The sequence below is a fragment of the Cystoisospora suis genome (genome assembly GCF_002600585.1).
Source record: "Cystoisospora suis strain Wien I chromosome Unknown contig_2346, whole genome shotgun sequence".
In the NCBI taxonomy this organism is placed as follows: domain Eukaryota; phylum Apicomplexa; class Conoidasida; order Eucoccidiorida; family Sarcocystidae; genus Cystoisospora; species Cystoisospora suis.
Window position 1 is genome coordinate 45,568 of NW_027155145.1, and position 27,017 is coordinate 72,584.

The 27,017-nt window shown below is 54.1% G+C and overlaps 3 protein-coding genes across 3 annotated transcripts in view; all 3 read right to left on the reverse strand.

The window, feature by feature from the left end:
* CSUI_004901 (filamin abp280 repeat-containing protein) overlaps positions 1-11,416 on the reverse strand; it is a 20,751-nt gene extending 9,335 nt beyond the window's left edge. Inside the window, exons 1-9 of the mRNA XM_068065082.1 lie at positions 7,160-11,416; positions 6,360-6,597; positions 5,565-5,983; positions 4,491-4,712; positions 3,705-3,995; positions 2,944-3,273; positions 2,064-2,445; positions 1,521-1,688; positions 60-1,061 (exon numbers count right to left, since the gene is read on the reverse strand). Coding sequence (XP_067922948.1) covers positions 60-1,061; positions 1,521-1,688; positions 2,064-2,445; positions 2,944-3,273; positions 3,705-3,995; positions 4,491-4,712; positions 5,565-5,983; positions 6,360-6,597; positions 7,160-10,114 — 6,007 coding nt within the window. The 5' untranslated portion in view covers positions 10,115-11,416. The remainder of the gene's footprint in view (positions 1-59; positions 1,062-1,520; positions 1,689-2,063; positions 2,446-2,943; positions 3,274-3,704; positions 3,996-4,490; positions 4,713-5,564; positions 5,984-6,359; positions 6,598-7,159) is intronic.
* A 1,458-nt stretch (positions 11,417-12,874) lies between these two features.
* CSUI_004902 (uncharacterized protein) lies at positions 12,875-23,137 on the reverse strand. Its single transcript, XM_068065083.1, has 13 exons — positions 21,477-23,137; positions 20,358-20,431; positions 19,612-19,820; positions 18,802-18,902; positions 18,113-18,207; positions 17,246-17,341; positions 16,567-16,632; positions 15,870-15,944; positions 15,471-15,590; positions 15,172-15,265; positions 14,304-14,386; positions 13,612-13,728; positions 12,875-13,258 (listed from the first exon to the last, which is right to left on the reverse strand). The coding sequence occupies exons 1-3, from the start codon at positions 22,529-22,531 to the stop codon at positions 19,816-19,818; spliced, it is 1,134 nt and encodes a 377-aa protein (XP_067922949.1). The 5' UTR covers positions 22,532-23,137; the 3' UTR covers positions 12,875-13,258; positions 13,612-13,728; positions 14,304-14,386; positions 15,172-15,265; positions 15,471-15,590; positions 15,870-15,944; positions 16,567-16,632; positions 17,246-17,341; positions 18,113-18,207; positions 18,802-18,902; positions 19,612-19,815.
* Positions 23,138-24,647: 1,510 nt separating this feature from the next.
* Positions 24,648-26,070, reverse strand: CSUI_004903 (ef hand domain-containing protein). Its single transcript, XM_068065084.1, has one exon. The coding sequence runs from the start codon at positions 25,655-25,657 to the stop codon at positions 25,001-25,003; it is 657 nt and encodes a 218-aa protein (XP_067922950.1). The 5' UTR covers positions 25,658-26,070; the 3' UTR covers positions 24,648-25,000.
* Positions 26,071-27,017: the final 947 nt, after the last annotated feature.

A 27,017-nucleotide genomic window follows, 5' to 3' on the forward strand; every position in this document is an offset into this window, starting at 1 on the left:
CGCTTTCCGGGCTGCTCGTTCTCGCGGGAGACGCCACAAACCTACTTGCCAGCCCTTACCAAAATCATCGCAGATGGCAATCTTGAACTGATTCACGTAGGTCTTGAGTTTCACTCGCTCGGTCCTCTTCCTGTAGTCAGCAGTCTTTCCTGATTTCCAGTCCTCGTCCCGGGCCTGCTCTCTCATCAGAGCTAACGCCTCGTCCGCCCGCACGTGAGGCAGCTCCATATGAGGAGAAGGAGAGGCAAAACACGTCTTCGATCCCAGTCCAACGATTCTGCACGCCGCGGGAGACGCGGTGCCGCTGACGAGCTGAACTTCAAAAGGAGACCCTGCTATCTCCAGTCCGTCATACATTAAATGCATAAGCCAGTATCCTGGTCGCTCGTGCTTGTAACTGACGACGAAATGTCCATCATCCCGCTTGCTTTCGACCTGCCATTCGAACGGAGTCATCCAGTCATCCTTGAATAAGTTCCCCACACGAGAGTTGCCCACAAAACGAGCGTCTGCCCGATAGGTTGCCACGCTAAGTGCACCTGTCGGGTCAGCACCAAACGAGTAGTCGGGAAGGCCGACAGGGGAAAACCGAAGAGACACTATTCCTCCTGGATCTCTGACAGTTTCTCCTTTCGCATTTTTGGCTGTCAGTATAAACCGTTCCCATGTACCCACACGGCCCACGGACAAGCATTCCCCTTTAGCCACACACATGTTCGAGACTACTGGACCCTCTCCCCTCGGAGAATGAACGACCTGAGCGTTTAGAGGTGAACCTGTTGGAGTATCTAGCGCTGGGCTCCCCGGGGAACGAGTCGGCTCAGAGCTCGGGTCACGCTTGAACTTTGTTTTCTTCTTGCCTCCACCCGGTTTGTCCGGGCGGTACTGAAGATGAACGGGAGCCGGGCTGAAGAAAGCCGACACGGGAGGCGGGGCTTTCGGATCTTTAACCTTAGGTTCCTCCTCCCCAGGAGTTTCGCAAGCGTCGGGAGGATCGAAATCGTCTCCGAACGCCGTCCACGAACCGAAGAAGCCAACAACGGGACCACCGTACTGGTTCGCTGAAAAAAAGAAGAAACAAGGACTCTACCACATCCTCCTCTTGTCATAAGCGTGCTCAGAAGCAACACACATACGCTACACACAACTATGCCCAGCTAGACCTACAGTGCTCCGAGGACCTCTTTCAAAGAGTGGCTTGATAGGAATCGCAAATGTCCGCGATTCACGAAGCATGAACACACTGTATTTCTATCCAACCTTCCAGAAGAGAAAGACATCGACTGCTACCATGACACGCAACAGAAGACCAAAGTGAAGACTGCTTCCACAACTGAGTTTCCTAAAGAGAGCTGCCTATGTCCGCGCTGTTAAAGAGGGGTGGTTGTAGAAAACAACGCTGCCAGAAAGAGAAAACACAAGACCCTCCACCAGCACTTGAGAACAACGCAACAACCTGTCTCCCCTGTGAGAAACAACAATCTAAATATGAGGTTCCGCAGACGGGAAAAAGGACGCACGGGCATTCTGACGGTATTTGTCGGGAAAGATGCCGTCCTCCCATGGGGGTTTCAGCCTGAGCTGGTTGAACTCCGCAGCCTTCATGAAAATGCCGTCTTCGGGACATGGAAACACGCGCAACTCGATCACGCCGAACTTCTTCGGAAGAATGTAGTCAGCGTACTCGTCTGGAAAGACAGCATCCGGAAAAGAACTGAAACACTGAAAGCTGGAAGTACTGGCGCAGAGACGCCTTCGGGTCCAAGACGAAACATTGCTGCATGAGATTGTCACCTCGTGTGGCGGGTTCTTTAGGAACACTACGCTGCTCTCTGGTTACGTTTCAGCCGGCACGCGGCTTCCTGCGTACCGCGTACTCCAGGCGCCTGTTAGCCGTTGGTGTCACAAAGGCAGACACGCGCACCTGGTTGTGCGTCAAATAGATTCAGGCCCTCTCCCTTGATAAGGCGAACTCCCACGCAAGTCTTTCTCAAACACGTCCGCACGTTCACGCGCGATACTGCTACCAAGCTCAGATCACTATGCAGTTTGATTGGACTTACCTCCATATCCATCCTCTGAGATGTATCGCACGAGTCGGAATTTTCTGAAGGTAAACCGGTCTCTTACGTGCTTCGGCACCCCTGTCTTGGCAAACCACTCCATCAAATCGTCTGTACCTTTGTCGCGGAAAAAGTCTTCGTCCTCCTCGGAGCTCGAGCTGTCAGATATATCAGCGACAGGGTCCTTGACTTTCGTTGCGATCCGGCTCACCTTGAACCTTCCCCCAATCGACCGAAATGATCTGTCGGAAGCTCTCAGACCCTGCTCGGGCGTATACGTCGAGAGATCAAGGGGAACTAATAACGAAGCGTATACGCGGTCGTTCAAGCAAAGGTACAGATTCACTTGTGGATCGATGCCGGGATAGAACGGAAGGCACACCTGCGAAGAAACAGGTCAGGGGCGAGAACATCAGCATGAAGAGCTGATACAGCTCGCTTGATTTCTATGGATTCGCGGCACATGACGACCTCTCCAAACACTCCCTCTCTCTGGTCAGAAAAGAAAACGGCTGAGCCCTCACTCGTCCATCCTTGGTAAAAACAATAGCCTTCAAGTCTTCCAACACAGGTAACGCTGCACACCGACCACGGGTTCAGGCACTCCCCCACTTGTTACTCAGGGAAAGAAAGTGGTCAGCCTGGAGAAACCGCGGTCACTAGCAATTCAAGGATGAACTCCAGCTGCAGGTGTAAGCCCGTATCAGCTCAGTGACTCCAGTATTACCTTCGCACCATCGACCTTTTACCTGGAAAGAGCGCTATGGCAGGCAGGAACTGCTAGGTCGCAAACCCCGGGACGTTCTCGCCTTGCTGTCCTTTCCTTTCAGCAAGCGGTTTAGTCACCAGGTACAACCGAAGACTGTGCATCTAGCCTCACCTTTAGCCCTGAAGGCAAAGGCCGGCCTCCCTTCGTGATCTCAGCTAGTAAGTCAATCGTGAAGAAAGACGAATGAAAAAAACAAGAAGCGAGCACACCTACCTGTCCCCGGACAGAGCACGAGATGAATGAATCTTCCGCCCTGGACATCCCAGGAATAGCTGAGAACTTCAAAGGCTGTACTTGGCACCTGCTTGGGGCTTTTAGTCGCCTCGTGCTCCGTTTGAAGAGTGCAGGACAGTCACCCTCGCCGGCCCACGCGGCCACAATAGAGAGCTGAGCGTCGCAGAGTTGTCGTAGCGTCATGCCCTCTATGGGTACATCGAGGACCTGGTAAGGGAACCCCAGAGCAGACCACGGACCAAATATCGGCAACAACAAGCGACAAGACGGTCAAGAGTTTGCGTAAGAGTATACCCGGCTATAGCCGCTCGTCGACTACGGGTGTCTCCACTGGAGAACAGAACAGAGACGCTCCCGTGCGAGCTTTCGAATCCATCACAAGCCGTGGTGTGTGATAGACCCCGGAAGGCTCACCAGGTCCTTCACTCTGGCGGCGGACAATAACAGATGGCTTGTTCAGATGTTACACCGCGGTTACGTTTGCCAGCGCGGACCGGGCCAGTTGTGGACTTGCGAAAAAGTGCGGCTGAAGAAGCGTCCGGTCTGTACGTGCGATCCAGTGGTCGTTGTCAGGAAGAAGCAGTATATTGCGAAACAATACATATGCACTGAGAAGACAAATTCAAGCCTATCCGTACTCGGTTGATTTCGATCCAGACAGCATGAGCGGCTGGGTAGCATCTTAATCTCGCGTCCGGGTTATCATCACGCAGTCTCTGGAGCCCGGAAGGATCTGCGCACGTAGGCCTCCACCTGTCACCGAGGACTCGGTCAAAGCGAATGGATACTGGGTCGATGCTGTCTAAACTCAAAAGCAGCTCTCCAACAGGGGTAAGTCTTGCGCTCGCGGTTTCGATCAGCGAAAGCAGACTAACGGGTTGGAGTCTTTTTAAAGCCTCCTTGTACGCCAGAGTCACCTCACGAATGACCTAAGACAACAAGAAACCGGCAGCGAACACCTAAATACATAGAAGGGCGTTCATGAAAACATTATCATATACATGTGCAAATAAACATACATATTTACTTATCCTTTCACACGCGCCTGTAACCTTATTGTATTAGAAAAGCATAGCTAAGACGATTAAGAGAGAAGAGATTGACCCAATCGAACACATTGTGTTGGTATAAGTGATAAAATCGGGATAATCTGGCATCAAGGAACCAGATGCAGTAAAAGCCTTCGAGTGTCTCAAGTGTAGAGGCAGAACGAACTGTGCGTTGAGAGCAGACAGCGGCCGTTGTAGCCAACTCGAAACAGGCACAAAATCTGTCAGGGCTTCCTACATCTACCAACAGCCATTGTCGATTTCTACCTGAACCGGTCACTGCTCTTTCTGCGCTTCCCACGCACTGCACTCTGGTCTCTTTCTTGGAAGAGGGTCGTCATTTGCGGCACCCCGGCGAGGCGGAATGGAACCTACGTCGTGCTTAAAGAGCCGGCATGCATGTAGGTAAGTGAGAGTGCCGTTGGCGTGTACTGTGACGGCAGGAGCTTTATCCATGTCCATCAGGAGGAGCTCGTGTTTATCCACAGCGATGCCTCGCTCCCTGTTCAGCTTGCGCAAAGGTAACACTGCAGTCCCCACCACCTTCACTCCGGGGTCCTCCGGGTAACGGACCCGCTGTCCTGGCTCGATTGCGTTCTGGAACACGAAAAGAAAACCACCGGGGACACCTTCAACTCACACAACACCGGACGGCACAAATCTCTCCACACGTGTTGTGCAGAGGAGCGAGTAGCACTCACTCTCGGGGGGGGTGTGCGAAGCCTGCTTACACTCTTGGCTACTCCGCCAACCTTCTGTAAGGTCGCTTGAGCGAACCCTTGGACAGTGGCACCTTTACGACAGAAAAGCACTGAGCAACGCTACAGGCCCACGAGTACCAGACTTCGCTATGAAGCTCCCAATGGCATAATCAGCAGTGAACCCCTGGATGCACCGGCTCTCGGGCAGGTGCTGCACACGTAGTGCAAATGGTCCTGCTCTTGAAGGTCCAGAATAGCATAAGAGCATGTGCTACTCATAATCTGCCGTTGAATCCATTTGGTATGCTGTCCAACCAGCCTCTTCGCTCCGTAGGCCGGCGTACACGAAGAAAAGGCAGTGAACTCATTAACGTAAAATGATATGGATGCCTGATCACCTACAGTAGTTTACACTCTTTTATTCCGATAACTACCGCCGGTTTACAGTTCGAGCACCCCACACTCTCCGCTCTGAAGAGGGGATTCGTTAGCATTCTTTATCTCGACCGCAACCTCACACATGCTGATGACCTCAATAAGAAACTGGGGTATGCCTCTAGGTCCCGCACGTACTGCAGCGGCCACCTCCGCAGCCGTCAAGTTGTCCTATGTATCCGAAGACAGGACTTTCGCGGAGTCCACCCCGCCTCTCCAGCCGGTAGCAATTCTCTTGAATCTGAGGCAGCAGCCGGCGTGAAACTGTCGCTAAGGTAGCTGCAGCGACTGGGTGACTCCTCCTGCCCCTTACCTGTGCATAGGTGCGCGGGTCGGCTGGCCTATAAGGACTGACGCTGGGCGCCAGGGCATGCGTTAGCTGTTGTGTTATGTGTACAATTGAGACCAGGGCGACAGGAGTGAAACAGAAATTTACGCTCTCCGCCTTGCCGGGACCTTCTTTCAGTTTTGAGGTATCGCCGCCCGGTGAGGGAGACAGTGAGACACCTTGCACGACGCGATTAGGTGTTGGGCCCAAGCGAACACCTTGAACGACGCGACCGGCTGACTCGAAAGATACATCGACTGAAGGGTCATCGCGTAGGGTTTGTTCTAAAACCGTCATCCGCTGACGCCAGGCCTCGGAGAAATTCAGCTGCAGACTAACCTCCTGGTTGAAGTCCGCGTCATCCAGACCCAGGGCATTCTTTCCCATGGTCGGCCGAGTGCTTACTGAAAAGACAGCCACGAGAATGCAGCGCGAATAAATCAGTAGGGCTTCAAGAGGGAGGAGGCACGGCCGTACTCCCCGGCCTACGACGAAAGAAGATGATGCCCAGTACACATGCTCGCTCGTACAAGTGTTGAGAGTTCTCAGCGAGAAAAAATACCGACGACATCTGCTTCCCACCCCAAGGGCTACCAGCCAAGTGAAATTTAGACGAGTCCAAGAAACAAAACAACGGGCGCCTGAGACTGCGATTAAGAATTCTCTCTGTTCTACGAGTATGTAGGTTTGGAAGCATGCTTGCACCATCGGAGTTTCCCACGACGACACGGAGCCCAACTCTTACCCAGGCCTCCGGAACGACAAGTGTTGTGCGCTCACCAGCAGTCGTTACCCTAGACCCCCAACCGGGAAGCCAGTGCACGCCCTGTGCGATACCGAGCAGCTCCAGTGGGTCTTCCTCAGGTAGCCACGCCACTGCACAAACCTTCAGACTTGCGGCTGTCCCATAGGCTCCTGGAACTTTTGTTACGCCGCCCTTGATGCGGTCCGGAATGGGGCTCAAGCCTGGAAAGCGGCATCCCGATGTTTGCATTCGTGCTACCGAAGCGATTCGAAGCTAAAGATGGCATGACAGAATCCACACCAGATCCCTTTCGTCACAACAGTGGGTGATGTCGAACCTAAAATATGGACACTGTATCCCGGGTGTTATGCAAGACGCGCTGCATTTAATTACTTGTACCCGCTTTGCGTTTTTGTTGCAAGCCGGCCCGCCAGCAGAAAAGACACGTCCCGGGATGGTCCGCAAGAGACGGTGTCAGATGCCGGAGGCCAGGGCGAGGGGTGCTTTGAGAATGGAAGAACAAGAAGCCGTCTGCATGCACTGGTCGAGCTTACTGCACGTAACAAGCCTGGCAAGCGCGCTACGTAGGGGACTACCACGGCATAAATCTGAAACGCAGATAGACTCTCGCCCAGTGCTAGCTCGGAGCCCCAGTAAAGGCGCAGTTATCAGTACTGTGGTCTACCGGCCTAGGTGCAACACACCGGTAGCATTCCCCAGATCCCTGAAACGTAAGCAACGCCAGACGAAGCCGACTAGGTAACGCAGCCTAAGTAACACACCACTCTCACAGAGCCAAAGAAGTCTGTCCCACCCCGGCGGACCACTCGCTTACATTCAGATTCACTTGCGAGGCCTCCTTTAGATCTCTCTGGGCCTTTTCAGCTCGCCTCTCCAGTCGCTTTTGCCTTGCAGCTTCCCTTTCTGCCGCAGTTGTCCTTTCGTCCACCTCCGCATTCCCTACATTCTGCTCTTGACCATGCCCTGGACCCGAAACCCGTGCGGCGTCTCCGGCATCAACTTCATCAACCTGTTCAAGTGCGTCGCCTGCGTATCCCGGACGGCCTCCTGCGTCGACGACTGGTCCCACTTGTGCTTCAGTTTTGAGTTCAGCTAGTTCTCCCTTACCCTTCTCATCCTTGCTGGGGACGACAGATAACGACTGAGGCTCGACAGATGGAGACGTAAATTCCGTCATCACCTGCCTACCAGACAGGCGCGAAATGCCCGTCTGTTCTGGCGATTCAGTGGGAACCCAACCTCCCTGGCCTTCTGCCGAGCCTCCGCCTGGCACCTCCGGTGAGCGCGCAGAACCAGACGCCCCCAGACTTCCAGCTCTCGGAGGAAAGGATGGCGGCGGGGACTCACTCTGTTCTGGTGTCGCCCTGTCCTTATCAACTGAACTCGCGAGAGGCATCTGCTCCTCGCCGCCTGCATCGGGAGGGCTCACGGCAGGAGAATCAAGCGTTTTCTTTCTTTTCTCTCTGTCCTTCTTTTTCTCCTTTTTGTACGCCTCCACACCGACAGGTCCCTGTTCAGAATCGGGACTCGGCTCAACTGCTGCCGGAGAGGATTCGGCAATGACAGGGCTTTCTGTTTTGGAGTCCGGACGCGAAACTTCTGCATGGGGAACACGTGGCGGCGGTAAGGTAGGAGCTTTCTTGAAAGCCGGCATAGGGGAAGACGACTTTCGCCTTTGAAAAGCCTCCGACAACTTCCTCCCTGGATGACCCAAACTACTGCCTTTTCGGGAGTAGCCTTGAGAGCTCTCTTCTCCGCTCGGCGAAATCCCACTGGCGGCACCCGCGTCTTCTGAGACAACATCTTTCGGCTCGGCTTCATCAGGTGAGCCCGCTTTTGGCGGAGGGTTTTCTTCCTTTCCCTCTTGTGCTTGTCCAACAACATCCAAAGGCGTGTCTCGTGGACCTTCTGTAAAACCTTCTTTAGACTCGACAAGAGTTTTCTTCTTCCCCACCTTTCCTGGGGGGATCGACGGTTTCCTGTCTAGTGTCTCCTTGGCGACTCCTTCGTCAGCAGGAGAAGACGACGAAGTAACTGGAATATCTGGAGACGGCGCCGATCCAGCATCAGCGGCAGACGCAGACACTACCGGATCCATCGCGTGTACTGGGTTTTCTTGAAAGCGAACACGGCCTTTCTTACCACGGACAGAGGCGCTCCGGTACGTGAGCGCGGGCGTGGTAGCAGAAGTGTGTAGGCTAGAGAACGGAGGCAGAGCGGAAGTGGAAGGGCGGGAGAATAAAGCAGAAGACGATGAGACAACGGACGGCTTCAGAACTGTCCTAGGAGAAACTCCTGGTTGTTGACGTACGTGAGGCGAGTTGAGCTGAGTCAAACTGTCCGATGAACATGTACGGCCCAAGTGTGAAGAAAAGTACGACAACTCATCTCCTTCGTGAGACAGAGTACTGTTGCGTGAAAACGGCGCCGAGCAGTGTGTATCGTGGAAAGGTAGACGGGAGGGGGACTCCTCCTGATGAGGCGCGCGGCAGGAAACAAGACCCTGCCTAGAACAAGGTAACTGCGAACTTTTCTCCCACCTGTTCGCTGAACGGGAGAAGTCTGTCACCGATGGTGAACACGAGGAATCACTTTCAGTTGTCTCTCCAGAACGCGGAGACGTCCGGGACGGAGATAAAGAATGTGCAGGAGATGCAAGAGAACGACAGGACTTATCTACGCTAGCAAATCGAGGAGACTGTCTTGTGGCGACTTGCTGAGATGCCTCACAAACTACGTTTCCAGATTCTCGTTGTACAGGCCGTAGGCGATCCAACTCTACTGGCAAAAAAGCTTCCTTTTCAGTCTTAGTCCGTCCCGCGGAACCCACGGTCTCCAGTTCCGGGGGCGGCATTGAAAGAGCTGTTAGGCGGCCTGCTGGCAGGCTCTCATACATTGGATGCCCTCCTAACCTCGCTCCGGAGGGGAGAACTGGGCGCTTCACGGAAACGCTGACAGGAGCTGCCGGACATGACGAGGCGTCAGAGTCCCCATAGAAAGTCCTTGGTTCGCGGCTGTGTGACGAGCTTTTGTGAGGGGATCCGTCGGAAAACGATGTATGTCGGGATGGTCCGGGACCTGCTTGTGACGCATCGCTCCGAGGACTGGAGTGCTCATCCAGCGACCCTGGGTCGTCAGTATCTGAACTAATCCGGGAGCAAGAGGAACTTGACTGTCCAGAAGTGTCCGATACATCGGCAACATATATTTCTTCACGCTGGGACATAGGCACTGATACACGGGGTTCTCTGGATAATTCCGCTGAGGACTCTGACGAAGTTCCCGAAAAAAAACCTGGCGAACAGGGTCTCCCCTCACAGTCCCTCGCTGACTCGGGCGAGTCCGAACTATCGCTTGAGCTGTGGGGTTGAGACTTGAAAGCTCTCGGGTTAGGCGCGTGTCTGGAGTGCGCCAAGGCACGAACAGAGTCCTGCCCGACTGCCGAGTGAGGCGAGGGTGAGGAGCCGCCCGATGTACATGAGCTACTTTCAGAAGACGTGCATTCAGAAAGAAGGATGCTGGGAGAAGGTCTGCCAACGCCGGCGGACGAACCATCCGATAAAGAACTCGGAGATAATCTAGCTCCGCCTCCTCTCTCGCCGCATGAGCTGACAAGTTTCTCGGAAACTTGAGAAAGAAAGGCCGCCCCCGCAGGGACGGAAGAACGGGTGTCTGGAGAAAGCGCCTCCCTCCAGGCAGACTGAGAACGGCAGCGCCTGAGGAGACCCGGGGGCCGCGAGGAGTCTGGCGGAGATGGTAGTCCGTCCATTGCGAGTGACGTCGGTAACAGGGAGAACCAGCGAGGCCCCTCACGGGGGAGAAATCCCTAAGCGTGAGTCAGGAGACGTTCGCCTACGGAAGAAGCTGGAGAAAGGCTTCAAGCTCGCATCTGGATTGTAGTAAGCGGCAGCATGCGCAGTTGAAGATGGAGTCCAGAGACGAAGAATCAAACCCGGTCAGCACGAAGGAATGATCAGGGGTGGCGCTATGGTCATTACATCCTCAGTGCACCAGGTATGTTACTGACTTGTACTAACGGTAGAGCACACCGTTCGCTCGAGAGTCCACCTCCCGGATACAAGACATCAAGTGTTTGCCAAGAGAGCGGGCTTTTACCAACTCCGTACCACCACCAACTCCGTACCACGGAGACCGTTCTCGTTGCCACGGGGCGCGGTAGCGCCAAGGACAACCAGGGCAGAGAAAATACTAGCGATCACAAGCCGAGAGGGCAGGCCATGAAAAGTGCGAGCGAAGCATTGCGAGGAGCCACCGAGTGCGTACGTTCGATGAAAAATGCCAGCGAAGCATTGTGAGGAGCCGTCAAACGCATTTCTGACTGCGCTTTGGCAGGTTAAGAATGTAGCACCGGCTACCTCTGTCACGGGGTAACCTGCGAGAGTAAAGAGAGAGAGTGGCCGCGTACACAGTGTTTAGCAGAGAATGACAGCACGTATGCAGCGTGCTTTCGGAGCAGCCGCATTGAAGAACACGGGAAAGTGCCCGGGCACGACTGGTGTGAGACAAGTACAACAGACAACGGCGGTTAGCCGCTAGTGAGACATGCACAGATTTGACGCTACAGTCTACTTTGGCCAATGCTTATGACTCACTCAGCCAACCACTAACTGAGGGAAAACCGCAAGGAGACAGGGAAAAACCCGAGACAGACAAAAGCGAAAGTTGACATTTGCAGCGGCCAGCTGCATACACAGCCGTCTCGGTGTGAATGCAGCAGGGCGGCACCACTAGGAGTGAGACTGCTGCCGCCATCGCTGCCCCCTCAAGCCCTAGTGAGGAGACGCTCAGAAACTGTGTACGCTCAGCCCTATTTCCGCGCCCTATTGAAATCATCCTTCGTTTTCGCGCCGCCTGTCCATGGTGCTTGATGCCAGAGCCGGTGGGAGAAACAGCCGGGGAGAGGAGGGGGCGTGTGCAGGACAGAGCCCCATGCAAAGGCGGGAGAGCCCAGCTGAGTTGTGTCTTGTGTGGACCGCATAAGTTGGGAGTGGACCGCGATATCGGATCGAAAAACATCAAGGTTCCTTACCGCACCGCGAGTTGACAGCCCTCCCAAATTCAACGTCCAGTTGAGAGGGCAGGTTGCAGATTTCGCGCATCGCATTCTTGCCACAGTGCGGACGGCTGGTCTCCCACACTCAGGTTATCCCACTAGTGTCGGTTCTCTAGGAGGTTTGCAGCCGGTACGCGTAGACTCAACGTTGCCCCCGGCGCTGTGGTGTGTCGATGTCCTCCCAAAGAAGTGCGTACGGAAAGCATGCTTAGTTGACCAGTCTAACTGTTTCTGTCGAAGGCACAACCGAGAAGTGTGATCCTACAATGCCAGCCGCTCACAAAGATCATGTATCAGCAACAGCCCCCCGAACAGGAAAGCGGGGCTGGCACGAAGAACTCGACTGCGCAGGCCAACCCACAAACTTGAGCCCAGTTTGTAGAGACGGCTGGCAAAGCTACAGTATGGTGGCTTGGGCGGCCAAAACCAGGAAACACCGGTCTACATCAGGGACGACTGCGCATGCCCCCGATGGGCCTCAACGGAATTCCGCCTTCGTACCGGGGTTCACGCCCGCTCGGGCAAGTGACTACGTAAGGCCTCGTCAAACATTGCTGTGTGTGCTTCGGAACTGGTTAGCACGCAGCTGCCAAGAGAAGGAGCTAATACAGCACCTAAAGATAACACAAAATGGAAGTGAGCTACAATATAATATGTATCGTGTAATGCTATATCCATAGCTGCATTACCCATAACTACACCTACACCTGTTGTACCTCCTAATACCAGAAATTTTGTCCAGCCATTGGTTCACGGCCAACTACCATGGGTCGACTTCGTACCGACTGTGTTATTGTAGCACATACTCTACCCTATGAAAGGGAGTCTATTCCCAAACAACCGGATCGTGTTGGCTAGGTGAACTATCACCTTTAATACAGCGGTATCTCTGGTACTACGAGAAAAACCGAACGCTCAACTTCCTCTGAAGTTTTCTGCCACTCTCCTCCGGGAGTTTGCCGCGCAGGTTCAAGCTCACACTGGGGCTGTCCCCCATGTTCTGTCAATTCCGAAGGACCACTCCGCATTTGCTGCGAAAAAGCGGAAGAAATTGGCAATAGGTGAGAGCTTGTCAGCGGAGGAGATATAAGATCGGTCGCGAAACTGACCCTACTCCACCACGTGCAGCGGACCCGGCCAGGGCACCCCCGGAGCTACCTAGATCTGCCAAAGATCATGAGGAACTCAGCAGGGCCCCAGCTGGCTTTATGAACGATTATTTCAGCCTGAATGCATGGTCGAAGTCACCAGGCTACACGCTACACTAACATTCTTACTCCCCGCATGGCTACCACCATGTGCGGTTTCTACGGGCCGAAAACCGGACATAAAAGAATGTGACCATCTACCGACAGCGGTTTACTGAGGCTGAAGGCGTACTGCAGTCTGCAGAAAGCTTCATTTCAGTGACGGCCCTTGAACTGAGACACAAAGAGCGTCCAAACCCTGTCATTATTAGACCAAGTGTTCTCGCTTGAGCTTCGCGCTGTGCATCAAAAGAAAATCGAGGATGCTCGGCACGTCCCGAACACCATCATAGAAAGTAATACTTTTCTTGTGGCTGCTGCCCCGAGGAGGAATGGTATAAAACAACAGAGCAGGGTAGCCGTCGGTGGCCACAGCATCTGCCACAGAAGGCTCGGCCTCTTCCCAAACTTCACTGCCATCAGGTCCTGCAAACACGGGGAGAAGACCGTCGGCTTTGGCACCAGAATTCGTTCTCGACCGCAACTCGGGGATTGACGCAACACTGGGAACATTTACGTCTTCGACCTCGTTTGCTGTGCCGTCCAGCTCGGCAGCCATGATGCCTGGTACGTGAGCGAGACGAACTGCAACCTGACCAGATAAGTCGCAGCATAACATCGGGTATTCGAACATGCCGTTCTCGACCGATGGGGAGTACGTGTCACCATGTTGAGTCACTCCGACTTTACAACCGCGCAGACAAGGCAGCGGCCTGCACCCAACCGCCTTGCGAATAGGAATCCCTGCTCTCGCTCTATACTCACATGCAGCTGGGACAGCACTCTTGAAACAGCAGGTACAGAAGTGTGAATCACTTCTTTGACAAGAGGCCTTCACACTTGTATCGGCCTGTACAGAAAGGTAGATTGCCTCCTTCCTCACGGCTACAGAAAGAGCCCCTGAGACCGGGCGGGCATAGAAACGAAAGACCGGTACATTCTCACCTCCTCAAAAACGGGCCTGAGTTTGGTGCTGTGCGCGCACCAGGGGGCATATACGAAGAGTAAGACCTCTTTCTCGTGATCAAGTACAGCTTCTTGGAAGGTGGACCCAACCACTCTCTGCAAAAGGAAAGGCACAGAAAAAAACTGAAAATCCCTCATCTCTCGATCAGACAGCTGGTAATGTGAGGAACAGGAACAACAACAGGCCATGAGAATACTAGTAGATGGCCGGCAAGAACCTCAACGAGAACTGCAAGAGCACCAAGTTTTGCGACGTGCCCTCTAGACAGAAAAGACAGTGAACAGTTTTAGAACGCGAACGGCTTTTTGTTAGTCGTACACCACAAGAATGATCCACACTCAGTTTGGCTTTGGCTGTGTCACGTCGCACTTGTCTATCCAGCTCATGTTCTCTACTGATGTTCGGCCCTGCCCCGGCCCGGAGGAGCGAACTAACAACCTGACCAAATCAGATCGCTCTTCCCAGTTTCCCGTTGCCCGACGAGAAGAGTAGGGAAGCACGCAAAAGCGGCCCGCATACGCTTGTCCCACTCCGCAAAAACCTGTGTAAGGGGCTCTCAGGACAGGATACGGTGTCCTGAGCGTGCCAACGCCTTCGACATTTTACAGACCACTCGAGTCTGGTAGGAAGAAGCACTCGATACAAAAACCACTGTTCTGAGTAAGCTTACTACGATGTTCGCCGCTTGAAGGTGCTGCTGAAGCGGAGGCTGACTTTTCCGACGGGGGAGGAGCTCGCCGCTCTTATACTGGCCTGTACCAAGAAGCAGCATGGCAAAGCCTCAACAGGGACACCCCTGACAAAACAGGATATGGAGGTTCTCTTGGTGAGAACAACAGGAAGGGACGAAAAAGAATGCACAAATGCATACCTATCTGATGACCTGCGGGCACAGGCCGCTTTCAAGTGCGTCTAACTAAGCACTCACACTCGGTCATACATACCTGTTCTGCAACTGAAGCCCACAGTTACTCCATGGACAAAACAAGCCATAATCATCATCCTCACAATGGCTTTTCAGCGAACTTTGGACAACAACTGGTCCCCAGGAAGCTACTGTTTCCTGGGTGAACAGGGAGTCTATTGCGACCTCCGTCATTGGAGATGACACAGAAGATCAACAAAATCAGTTCGATGACGAGTACTAGTCTGCCTCTCCCCGACTGACTACTGGAACCTCTGCCTGCCCTACTCAGTTGGGGGGTCCCGTAAGCAGGGCCGAGCTCAAGGTCCCTACGCAAGACGAGACACTGCAAAAGCCTTTAGCAACTTCCCTGACACTTCGCTCCGACTGACGCCTTCCTTATACACTACATGGTGCATGAAACTCCTCGAACAACACTGCTACACCCAATAAAGGATTGCCCGCTACACAAGCGGGTGACACAGAATACTGCCAAACTACATGCACCATTCTTCCCTAGAGATTTTTCCTCTTTCTGATGCTGTTGTCCTACGCTGTGGGCCTATGAACTATGTAACCACGCAAGGTCTACTAGCCGAGGTAGCCCCAGGCTCCCAACCGTCTTCGAACGTACGAATGCAGAGATCGAGCTCGGAGGCGGAGAAGGGGGATGGACACAGGAACTGAAGCATCAAGACTTGAGACGCTGGGCCCTCGACAATAACGGCCTGCGAGGAGAAGGAAACACATACACCGCTCGGGTAGGAATCATCATTTGATGCTTACGACGCAGATCCCGTCCCCTTCACTGACAATGCTTTCGCTCTTCCTTGTAAGACTTCGTACTTGGACAGCGCCTTCATCAAACACCGCTACACTAGCACCGCGCATTTGAAGCAAAAGCAAGACCGCAAACTCGCTAAGCACTCTTACCGCTGGCAATGCCCGAGACTGCAAGTTGAGAAAGGCCATCAGGCGTTTCGCAAAAGAACCGGTGGTTCCGCTCACGGTGAACAGCAAGGTCCCTCTGTGCTGCCCGGACACGTCGTAAAGCTGAGAGACCCGAGACACCGAACAAGCAAAGCTCGAAAATAACTGCCCAGCCCGTAGGATACCCGTGAACTCCAGCCACCTGTCCGAGGAAGCTCAGATGCATGAATAGTCATCCAATGTGGAATTTGTATCCGCAAAGCAACTCGAACGGCGTGTTGCGTTTAAATTACCGCCTGTGAAAGGCGGACAGGAAATTCAACTCTTTACTCCCACGGAGTTTGAGCCTTAGGGAGTTGCAAGTCCCCCGGAAGAGGCGACACGCCGGGCCGGCCGCCTTACCGCCGCTTCAGCCTGCATGCCCTTCTCGTCATTTCTCCGAACCAGAACGAGAATCGGACGCCCGTCGCCAAAGAGCTGCGAAAGCAAAAACAACACGCGTCCCTTAACAGCAGGTCAGGTAGGTCCTGCCACTCCGTGAAGAGCGGACACCTGCTCAAGTAAGACAAGTGAACGCAGCCGCACGGTCTCCTGACGTCGTACACTCCCTAAGCTGTCCGTACGGAAAACTGCCCGAGGACACCGTTGCTGTCCCCGACTTCACCCCGGCAGACGTAGAAAGCCTGAGGGAATTGTTACAGACGTCCACATACGGATACCCTCAGGCGGTACCGAAATAACGTGGCAACGGGCCGCAACTGCCCGCACTCCTACTGCAAGTGTTTTGGTATAAAATCTTGCTCGCAGAAAAGGATGCCAGCTAAGTCACTAAGCACCAGTGCAACTTTACACGTCGCAAGAAGGCAAATCACGAATAACGTGCGTGACAGGGGAAAAGAAACATACGCGAAAGTAGAGTCTCATTTGTTCGGAACATTGTCACGATGGCCTATAAAAAAGGTCCGCTCTTACGAAGTGAAGAGTGACGAGTCGGACATCGACCCAAACGCTGTTCTTTACTCTGGGAACTTTTAAGCTGCCGGGCGTCAGGAGCCAGGATAAACTGGACACCGCATGACTCGGCAACACACCAACGTACCTCGGCAGACGTTGCGGCGTCGAAGGGCACTACAGACGGGAGACGTCTCTGCTGAACAAAACGAATCTGATTGCAGAAGAAGAAAGAGAAAGCAACTACTACGGAACACCTGTACACGGTTTACAGTCACACATGGCGTAATATAGTGTCCGTCAAATCACCTCGATCACGGCGGGACGAGGTAAGCTGAAGAAAATATATGCAGGTGAGAGAGCGACTACCCATACAGGGTGCCTAGAGTAGAGACACCAGACTTCTTTCGCCGGAAGCAGCTGAATCCATACAGAGCGTTTGACTGGCTTGGCTAACAAGCAGCTTGCCAAATCAGCTCCCCTAGACAAGCACGTTTTCCCAACGGAGTGAGGGTAAAAAGCCAGTGACTGCCGAACCAAGCTCATCCTCGAGGAGTACATGCATGATGCTAAAGTGTAGCAAGAACAAAGCCCCTAAGGAACCAAGCGGGAGAGCTGCAAACGAATATGCTGTTTATGAAGTGTCTTCGCACTCACGATCCTGCAACGCGGCTCAGACAGACGACGACTCCATACAAATCGTCCAACCACATTTTCGCACCAGGCATAGAGAACCCAGATGGAGAAGCTTTGAAAACCAGAGCGCTCCGACGTCGGATACAACTGTACGTCTCCGCTTCTCAGACCTCCTGCACGTTTTCACTCACCAAGTCGCTGACGGTGCTGGGGTGATCCAGCCGTCCCTCGAAAACAACCCTCCCTTCATCGTAGGGCTTAAACAACACCACGCCAGGCTTCGTAACCTGCACACAATAAATACACCGGTGAAAGCTGTGACCATGGTGTCTCGGAAACGCCTTGCTGTGATGGTTTTCGCGCATCCCCGCATACGCATTTGTAACTGCGTCTGAGACTGGGTTACTCGATGCGTATTCATAAAACAATGTAGCGATACCAAAGGGCTGAAACACTCTCCTCTCCACAGAGTAAATCAGACCACCCGCCTCATGAGAACGCGACCAGTGCGAGCCGCTTGACTGCACCGTGTGCACCGGCATGGAAGTACAAAGAAAAACGTCTGCTCTATCTCGACTCTTACTCCTGCGGGAAGCGCCTTGGCCGTTGCTCAGTGGAGGCGGCAGGTACGGAAAATTAGGAGCAGCTTAAACTAGTCCTGCGAAGCGATGCCCTACAGCGTCTTCTTCGGAAACGGACCTGAAGCATTTCTTCCGTTAACTCCTTTCTTGGCCTTTTCTTAAAAAAAGGAAGGGGAACGAGAGACTCTAGCTGCTCACAAGTGAGCCCTACTCCAGAACAGGGAGCTTCCTTGAGATGGCTCCAGGCTGCTACCGATGGCTACAGGGTGCCTGGAGGCCGGCGGCTCTGCCCTCTACTTCCACCATGGCTTCGCCCGCTTGCGAGCTTCTGTTTGACCGAAAGCCGCTCCTCTCCGGAAGCGCAACTCATACAATAGAACTTAGAGAGATCACACCTTTCTCTTCCTGCACCTCTACCTTCTGACTCACCCTGTAGTATATACCTTTCTCGTCCTGCACCTCTACCTTCTGACTCACCCTATAGTATTCCGCAACTTCGGTACTGTTGGTGACGGCCACAGCGACATCGCGAAGCTTCGGAGCAGACTGTAAAAACAGATCTCTCGCGATTGCTGAGCGAACCACAGTGCACTTGGAGTAAAAGATTTTGTATCGAAGTGATCCAGACTGTCGCAACACGACCTACAACAATGAAAAATGAGGTTCGCACAGTCTGTCGTCCTTCCGAGATGGCTGGCAAACGAACTGCTTGAAGGCGGAAAAGAGACGATCGATAGCCAGCAATCGGAGTGGGCAGTAACTATGCCACGCACAGCGCACTTGGAGCGCCAGCCCACGACCTATCGAAGACAGGCTAGGAGGTGCGGAAGAGAAGGTTGCCAGCGTAAGCGCTCCACGTGAGGCCAGGGTTGAGGGTCAGTACAAGCAGTTGACTATTCGCAAAAAAAAAAAAAAACCAGCGAAAAAGCCCTCTGCTACATTCGCCACTACCAGGGGGCCTTGCCGAAACACCTGAGCGGTCACAGAGCAATTCATGGCAACTGTGAAGAAGAATGAGTACGGACAGCGCCCTCAGTACACCACCGACTTCCTCTTAAGCAGATTCACACACCGGAATGCACCCGAGTGCATGGTGGCTGTACGCTGCTGAGTGAACATCTAGAAACACCGCTTCGCTTGTGCATGCAGGGTTCGCATGAACTTACTCTGCTCATCCAGGACACCAAGAACAGTAAGGGGGTGATCAAAGAGAAAAAGCTTTGTCGCGTTGAGATCACTCAGAGGGTACGCCGGCGGCCCGCAGCTCCTACCGACGGCACAACAGATGCAACACGCAGATCAAAACGCAGCGTAGTGCCCTCGGGAAGAACGAACGAGAGAAGCCCTTGGACAGCTAGCCTGGAGTCTGGTACACCCGGCCGGACCCGGGAGAGACTCAAACTGTGTGCGCACACCCCGAGGTGCCAAGCGAGCTCACTGGTCCTGCACACACGTGTAGAAACTCTTGCTACAGTTTTTGAGTCACGATGCCTGCCATTCCAGTGCTGTTGATCGTGTGACCAAAAGTCCCCGGGATTTGCTTGGAGATAGGGATACCAGGCCGCTGGGCCGACCGCCTTGACAGTCCACTGAGCTTGTCCAGAACAACCTCCAGTATGTGTTCTGGCCTGCTGGGCAACCGTGGACCAAGCGGACCATATTCCGACTGTAGGCTCGGTCCCGGACCCCAGCTCGATTAACCAAGTTCGGTCCCACTATCAAAGACACTCGAACGGGAGGCACCACATTAGGAAGAAACTACCACACTTGAGATACAAGCAGGAACGCCGCAAACTACGCACGCAAGCGTATGAAGCACGTCGTTCTGAAGGGGGTTTCCCCTCCGGTGGTGCATCTCTGACTTCGCAAGGAGCCAAGAGTTTCTTTCCGACTTCGCCGCTGGGCTTATCGGTTGTCGTTATTTATCCAACATGCGTAACCTCACCGCTAGGATCGGAAAATCTCTCGTGTCTTACCTCAGCAGCCAGCGTGCGATCGCGCCTGCCGAGCGAGTCCCAGTATACTCGATAGCGGACAGGCCTCCTCCCGTTAAAGAGGATGAGCGAGCAGACCCCTGAGGACGGGCTGGAGGTGCAGCTCCGGCTGCACCTGTGAAAAGTTTGAGGGAAGGATACCTCCGAACCACTAGCCGACGTGATAGTGGTTCGTTTGCGGATGCATCAGCCTACGAACAGCACATTGCGCCACGTGAGCCCAGGCACTACGTTTCCCCCAGGAACACAACAAACGCGTTGCCACTGGCAACTTACTTGAGAAGACCGGATTCCGACCATTCTGAGGAAGCGGTACAGAATAAGCTGAAGCATGTGAGAATTTCCTGGTGCAATGCTCCGAGAGGAGTCCCAGCGTCCCTTCAAAAAGGCGTCGGCGGGTCACAGAATTGTGGTGCTGCGTGTGCAAACCAACGGACAGGGTGTAGGCGAGGAGAACTATGCGCTGCGCTCCCAAGCGAGCAGCGATCTGCAACACTGTACAAATGGGTAAGACAGGCTCACTCATATCATTTCCGTAGTCAACGCCACGTCAGGCACATTTCAGCCCGGAAATAGCATGTGTAAAGCCACCCATGGCTTACGCGGGTCTTCTGAATCTGCACGTCCCGTTTGCCCGAACACACGTAGTTGGTTGGTCAGAGACTTGCGGCTACTAGAGTTTTTTGCAAGCTCGGCCGCCGAGGTCCACATAAAACCAGAGACCTTACCGTGCCGACTCGCAAGGAAACACGACTGTGACGCTGGAGACGCTCCGCCACTTCGTAGACTTCTGGAAGCAATTCTTGACACCGCTCGCACCACGGGACGAAAAACAAAACAAGCAACCGTCTGAAAAAAGAGAAGACGCACTGCCGTTCCCTGTAAGCGACACTTTAACGGAGTGATGCAAGCTCACGTAGACGACTGACTGGCTCGAGAGGAAATTCGAGAGCCATCGTAGGATGTGACAACCGGCCAAGGGCACGCACATACCTACCAAGTCCCGGACAGGTGCAATCCCAACAACACTGTCGCGGTGAAGATTAGGTGTGCAACACATACAAGAGAGAATGGCCCTCGAGCACGGGAGAAGAAATGCGAAATTGACCTGTCACATGAACCTTCAAGAGTGAACCCCAGCTTGCGTTCCAATGGAGTCAAAGACAAAGAAGAGACCGATGATGTCACTAAAGGCAGGCGAGACTCCTAACATGCTCTCAGGACACGAGTGAAAACCGAGCAGCACACGAAAAAAGCGAAGAAAGGAGAGAAAGGTACGGTGCCGCGTGGAAGAAAATGGGGAAAGAAGCCCCCTGGGTGCTGCTAAGCTCTGGCACATTTCGCGCTCAATCGTGATAAAAGGGCGCCCAAGGATTCGTAGACGGCCGCGCCGCAACATCTACTTCTTTCGCGGAAGGCTGCAGAACGAACTGAGGGCTTTCGAGTAATCAGTTATAAACGAACTCCGGGCCTAGTCGGATCCGACGCTCGCATGAGCGACCGCCTGATGGGTTTGCAAGCAGCGCGCTCGAGAGACGCGGCAGCCTAGGTTAGTGCCGATGCTGAAACCCTTCTCGCCTCATACGACGCTCGCTTCCTACCCTCCAGACAGGAACGGCAGATCCGCCTGCAGACCTGACTTCTACCCCGGTGTGCTGCGACACTTTCGCCTGTAGCACCCACGACCCGGAAAAGCAAATACTTCGGCGGAGACTCCTGTCTACACACATAGTCTATGTTATACAGACCGTAAACCGCCCGAGAGTAGGCAGGGCCGAATTGCACATGGGTTATCCACTCGCACGGGAAATCAAAATGGGAAACACACTGCGACTCTTCTTGCCCACCTGTATTTACTCAGAAGCGTGTCGAAGTTCTCTGTCGTCACGGTCAGCAGTGCCTCGTCCTCCGCTTTCTCGCCATCTTCCTCGTTAGTTTCATCATAAACAGCAAGGACTCTGCCGTCCCTTTGATCCCTGCCGTGCTCCGTCTCCACCGTTGGCTCATGAAGAGACTTCCCGCTTTCACTCCTTCGGGCAGAACGTGGAGAGGCAGGCCCTGAGTCAGAGAAGAAAGCCGTTACTGTACCAGAACGAGATCCAGACGGAGAAGAAGGCGTAGGCGAAGCTGCGAACGACGACCGAGATAAAGAAACAGGGTGCGGTGGGGGGGATACGGGTGCATGAGTGCCTGTGTCGTTGCCAAGGACAGTAGAGGTCAGTCTCGAGGCTCCCGATGAAAAAGAAGGGAACTGGCCCACAAGTCGTGAAAGCCTCTTTGCCTGGAAATCTTCCTGGGAACTGTTTTCCAAGTTGAAGGCCGTCGCGTTGATGCTGCTGACGGCTCCTGGTAACGAGCTGGGCTTCGTCTTTCCCACAGGGGTGGGGAGTTCCGCGGAAACGGAATGAGTCAGTGTTATACGCTCGCTTTGTGAGGAGGAAGCAGGTGAGAGGGAAGGGTGGAAAGAAACCGGTCCTGAATCAGAGCTACCCGGCAAAACCTTCACAGAAGGCGAAGCACCCGTGGTCACCTTACCCATTTCCAGAAGACGAGAAGAGGAAACACCAGGGGAAAACAGATCTTCCAGGAGTGAAACACTCGAACCAACGGGACAGGAGCCCTCGAGAGACTGGTTTGAATTTGAGAACAGAGGAGCATCATCGGGAGAAACAGAGACCCCCAGTGTTACTTTGGCTTGCTCTCGACGTACGCTGGAGCCCGCTTCATTCTGTCTCTCAGCTGCTGCGACTGGAACGATACGTATCTGGACACGCGATTGTCGCTGGGACGGAGCTGGAGCGCCTTGGAGACCGAGAGCAACAGCCAGGAGAACAATGAGAAGGCGTACGCTCGGAGTGAAACGAAAAAAGAAAAACAAACAGATCCAACCGGCTGCCCCCATTCCGTCCGGCGTGCGGGCGAGCAAGATGGGAGACCATGCACGAATTACAACAGACCGGTCTATATGGTACACCGCCGCATTCTCCGAAAAGGATCAGGCATAATCGGACACTAAGAAAAGCTCAAGTCTGCGTTACATTGCTGCACTGCTTGTTCAGAGTGGGACAGGTGGCAGCGCCGTGCGACCGTTTCTTCGCGACACCCTTCTGTTATACGGCGGACAGCCAGAGGCGCCCGAGCTGCTTTCGTCGGTCGCTTGCGGCAGAACAGTCTCCTTATCTATCTTTCAAAAAAGAGATGCCCCTGATGAAGCGATCCTGAAGCCCACCTGGCCACTCAAACATTCGGAACCACAACCGTACGCGGAAGAGCATGCCTCAACTGCTAGCCACTGCAGATGTGTGAGGTTCCCTCGGCAAAACAGTGTTCGTCAGGCCACTGTCTCATGGGGTCGCGGACCACATATCGGTGCTGAGTGTATGTCACTTCTCCGGCAGTTTATTAAAGAGGTACCTCGGAGAAACTGAGATGCCTGGACTAGCAGCGCGACCGCCCGCAGGACCCCCGCCTTCCGGCTTGGCGAATAAACAACATGCTTAAAGAGCACGAAGTAAAACTGCTTATTGGGAGCGGAGCCCTTCAGCACGCATGCAGACTGCTACCCTTGTCCTGCTCACATGCGAAGTACTGGAACACTTGAAAGATGTACCACACAAACTCGGTGCACGGGGGGCAGCAGCGTCGTCCCTTGCGGTCGTGGTAATTCCTGCGATGATTATCGTTCTTTCTCCACCTCAGGTGGCTTGTGCTTGCTCGTGGCGAACTGAAAGCCCGCCCCTCCAACAGCTACCTGTTACCACCTTTTAGACTCGGTCATCAACGAGGTGCTTCTTGTTCACCGAAACCAGCTCGCGCGTTCCCTGAGTGACCAAACTCTTGAAGTCCGCTCGGTAGGTGCCTCCCCTGGTGCAGCACAGATCCGGCTTCCACGCGTTCTTGTCGGGTTCTAACGGCCTATCGCTACGGCACTCTAACTTGCATCGCAGTAGTACCCGCAGCGGGAATCCAATGTTGTCCTGCCGGTTGTACAACTGGAGGTCCACCCTGAAGCTCGCCAGTGCCTCAGTTTCCTTCAGCGATGCATTGCCAGCCTCTCAGTGCGCTAACATGTCCAGTACGATACAGCGCAGCTGTTAGGGTCTGGCACGTATGTCTTGCGGGCGTCCGGACCCGCGCACGCGCCCCCAACTACAAGCCTCAACCCCGCAGCGGGTTGCTCGACTGCCTCGTGAAGGTTAGTGACTATCAGCTGTTCAGTTTGCACGCAGAGTGCATGTTCGTCCACTATCCGTTGCTTGAACGGTGTCTGCCACCCCGGTGAATACGCTCCTCGAGGGCCGCGTATTGGGACGAGCTCGGGCTGCCCAGCATCTACTCCGACCGTAGAGCCCGCCACAAAGACATCACACACTGCAGCAGGGCTGCCGCGGCAAGTAGTGCCTTCGCACGCTGATTGCAGGACTGCTGTAACAACTCACTAGCTGAATATTGGCCGGGTAACACGACTGGCGTAACGGATGTGTCCCCTCGGGGACCTCCACCAGACTGGTCGTGGGGTCCACTGTGGTGAAGACTGCCGCATGAAACACTGTTTAGCCTCCGTATTCCACGCGAGTGTTCAGCTGCTCCTCTAGCTGAAGTATCCGTCCTACACGCCACGATCCTCTTTTCGAACTGGAGGGCATGATTTCCGTTGTCACTAAGTACCGGCACCCCCATGTCAGCAGGCCAACCGTTCCGAGTGAGAGAGAGCCACTACCTCCGTCGACGGTTCTTGCTTTGCCTCAAAACGATACAGATTCTTCCGCTTTCACAAATAGCTGCCCTGTGGTGACATCTGGGAAAAAGTGTGCTCGAAAGCCACCATCTGGGCTCCCCGTCTGAGGAGCTCTGGCGCTTGAGACGCAGCCACCAAAAAATCCTTCAGGGCCATTCAGTCCTGCCAGAGAGCGCCTGCCTCGGGCAACGTTTCAAGTCATTCACGCCAACCTCAGAAGATAGTCCGCACCAGACTGCGCCCCTGCAGTCCCGTCCGCGCCCAGATGGGGCAGCGGGAACAAGCACCCGGAATGGCGCACAGGGGTCTCACAACACGAGTGCCCGACACCTACCTCGCAAAATTCAACTTCACCCTATTTGCAAGAAAACTAACACGTGGCGCGTCCAAGGTCGTTGGGAATCCCCCCCCTACTTGGACGGGGGCCCCATCCTGAAGAGGCGAGAAAAGAAAGGCTTCCTCGGGAGCCCAAAACTGGCAACTTGCCTGACGTGTTCCGAGTGCGTCCAGGGTGACGAGGGTTAGGAAGCCCGGGAGCCCCGCCAGTCCAGCCGGACCGTGTGTTTACAAACGCCCCGAACAGGTCTCACAGCAGGAGACTTCGAGACTCTTGTGAAGACAGCGTCCCTTCCGTCAAAGGAACTCGTCAACACTTCCCGCGAACATCTTCAGAAAGGCCTTCTGCTTGAGTGCAACAGGCTTGTAGCCGTCTTTAACGTCAACTGAGATTTTCATGAGCAGTTGCCAGTCGTCTTCCGTCAGCCGTTCACGGAAACACTTCACGTATCGCTTCAAGTCCTCAAGAGGCACGCTGCCGTTGTTCAACCGATCCATGACACCGAAGGCGTCCACTACCCGGCTGACGTCCAGTTGTCTCTGATCGTGCTCTCGTGCGTTTAAATCAATGAACTGATTCACGTCAAGATGTGAAATCGCTCGGAATCGGAAGTCCGCCACGAGAGCACACAGCTCCTCTTCCGTCCAGAACTGTCCCAGATTACGAAGCATCCAAGGTAGTTCCTCAACAGGAACAAGACCGTCGTCGTCAACGTCATGGAACATGAAACACTCCACACAGTCGCGAACGAATTTATTCCATAGCTGCTCTGGAAGAGCGCCTCCGAGACCGGGTCGCTCAGTCTGCCCCAACATAGTAGCTAACGCCGTCTTCGGCGCGAGGCCTGGTGGTTGAAATTCCTGAGAAAAAAGAACCGAGTCATCTGCGGAAGTAGCAGCAGCTCGGTCTGGCGACAACTCCCCTTGTTTTTGCTGCGGAAGAATGCGCGGCATTTTGTAGTTAACGCTGCCACGAGGACCTCACGTCAAGGGCGTTGCCAGTGTCTCGCCCGCTCTCAGATACGCATGTCCTTGAAGCCGTTAGTAATACTGGGGGAGTGCTGTACAGTTTCCACTTCCATAGCCGGTGAAAAAAGAGCAAAGTGATTTCTAGAGGGGCACCCGCGGATTCTCTTCTTTTTACATGGGCAAGCTGCTGGAAAGTCTGCTAGCACGAATGACACGTAGAAGCCACCTGCAACGCAGCGTAAACACAGTGACCATACAAGCGCGCAAGACGGCTGCGAGCGGCGGCTGAACTGCAAGGCCTGACCGTCCGCGCGTTTCCTGCGTTGAATCGCTAAATCTTTCCAAATAAAAAGTAGTAAATGAGTTCTTTCGTCACGGCGTCGCGCACACACTCCCAGGGTTTGGCACGTCTGCTTCACCTTCCTCCAGCTACTTTCTTCAGCTCACACGACAGACCGACTGCAGCGTTCTAAGCGCGAAAAGATGTCCTCCACCTGGATTGCTGACATACGTGTCGCTCGTTTTTTTGGAGTTGCTCTCGGCTGCATGCCACGTACAACCGTAGTCATTCCATGAATTATCACAAGTTGTCTCTCCATCTCGCGGTGCTGCACTGCTGAGCTGAACTGCAGAGTCAGGCGAGCCCGGCAGGTTCGCAGTTCGTTATACCTTCCTGCTGCTTCCCTCGTTACTAGCTGGTGTGTAACACGCTCCACAGTCCACATAGTTCTCTTGGCAATTGGCTTACTCCGCAACTGTTGCTCAAACACTCTCACCCAAGACTCAAGTAGAAGGCGCGCCGCGGGAGTCCGTGCAGGTCACGGGTGCGGTGTGCAGTCTTCCGCTCGGGGCGACTTCCTAGCCCAAAGCGCTCTACGGCAGCAACTGTCCATGTGGTACGAGTTCTGGGTCTGGAGTCCGGTCCAGTCGTGGGGACTGGTGAAGAAAGAACGGCTTCTCTAAGTCGCACTCGCGACGACTACACCTAGTAGCCCTGCGTGCTTAGCGGAATTAACCAACGTCTTTCGTGCGTCCGTACGCATTAGACTTCCTCTCCTGAATTCGGGAGACAAAGAGCATGGCCGCGGATCGCGCTTATTGGTCGCCCGGTTGCGCGGACGTCCGAGGGAGAGCAATAAGAACAACACGCGTTGGCTTTGCCACTCAGACAGAGGAGGCGTCTCCTGCAATCGACAAACTACGGAGGGGCTCCAGGTCTTGCTGCTTTCCAGACCTTCTGCCTTCATTGTAGACGGCACCCGCGGTCAAGGCACCAAATCGAAAAGGGCGGAAGAAACCGAACACGGCTAGGTGCGGAGAGTCGGAGGAGTTACCATTTAGCAAA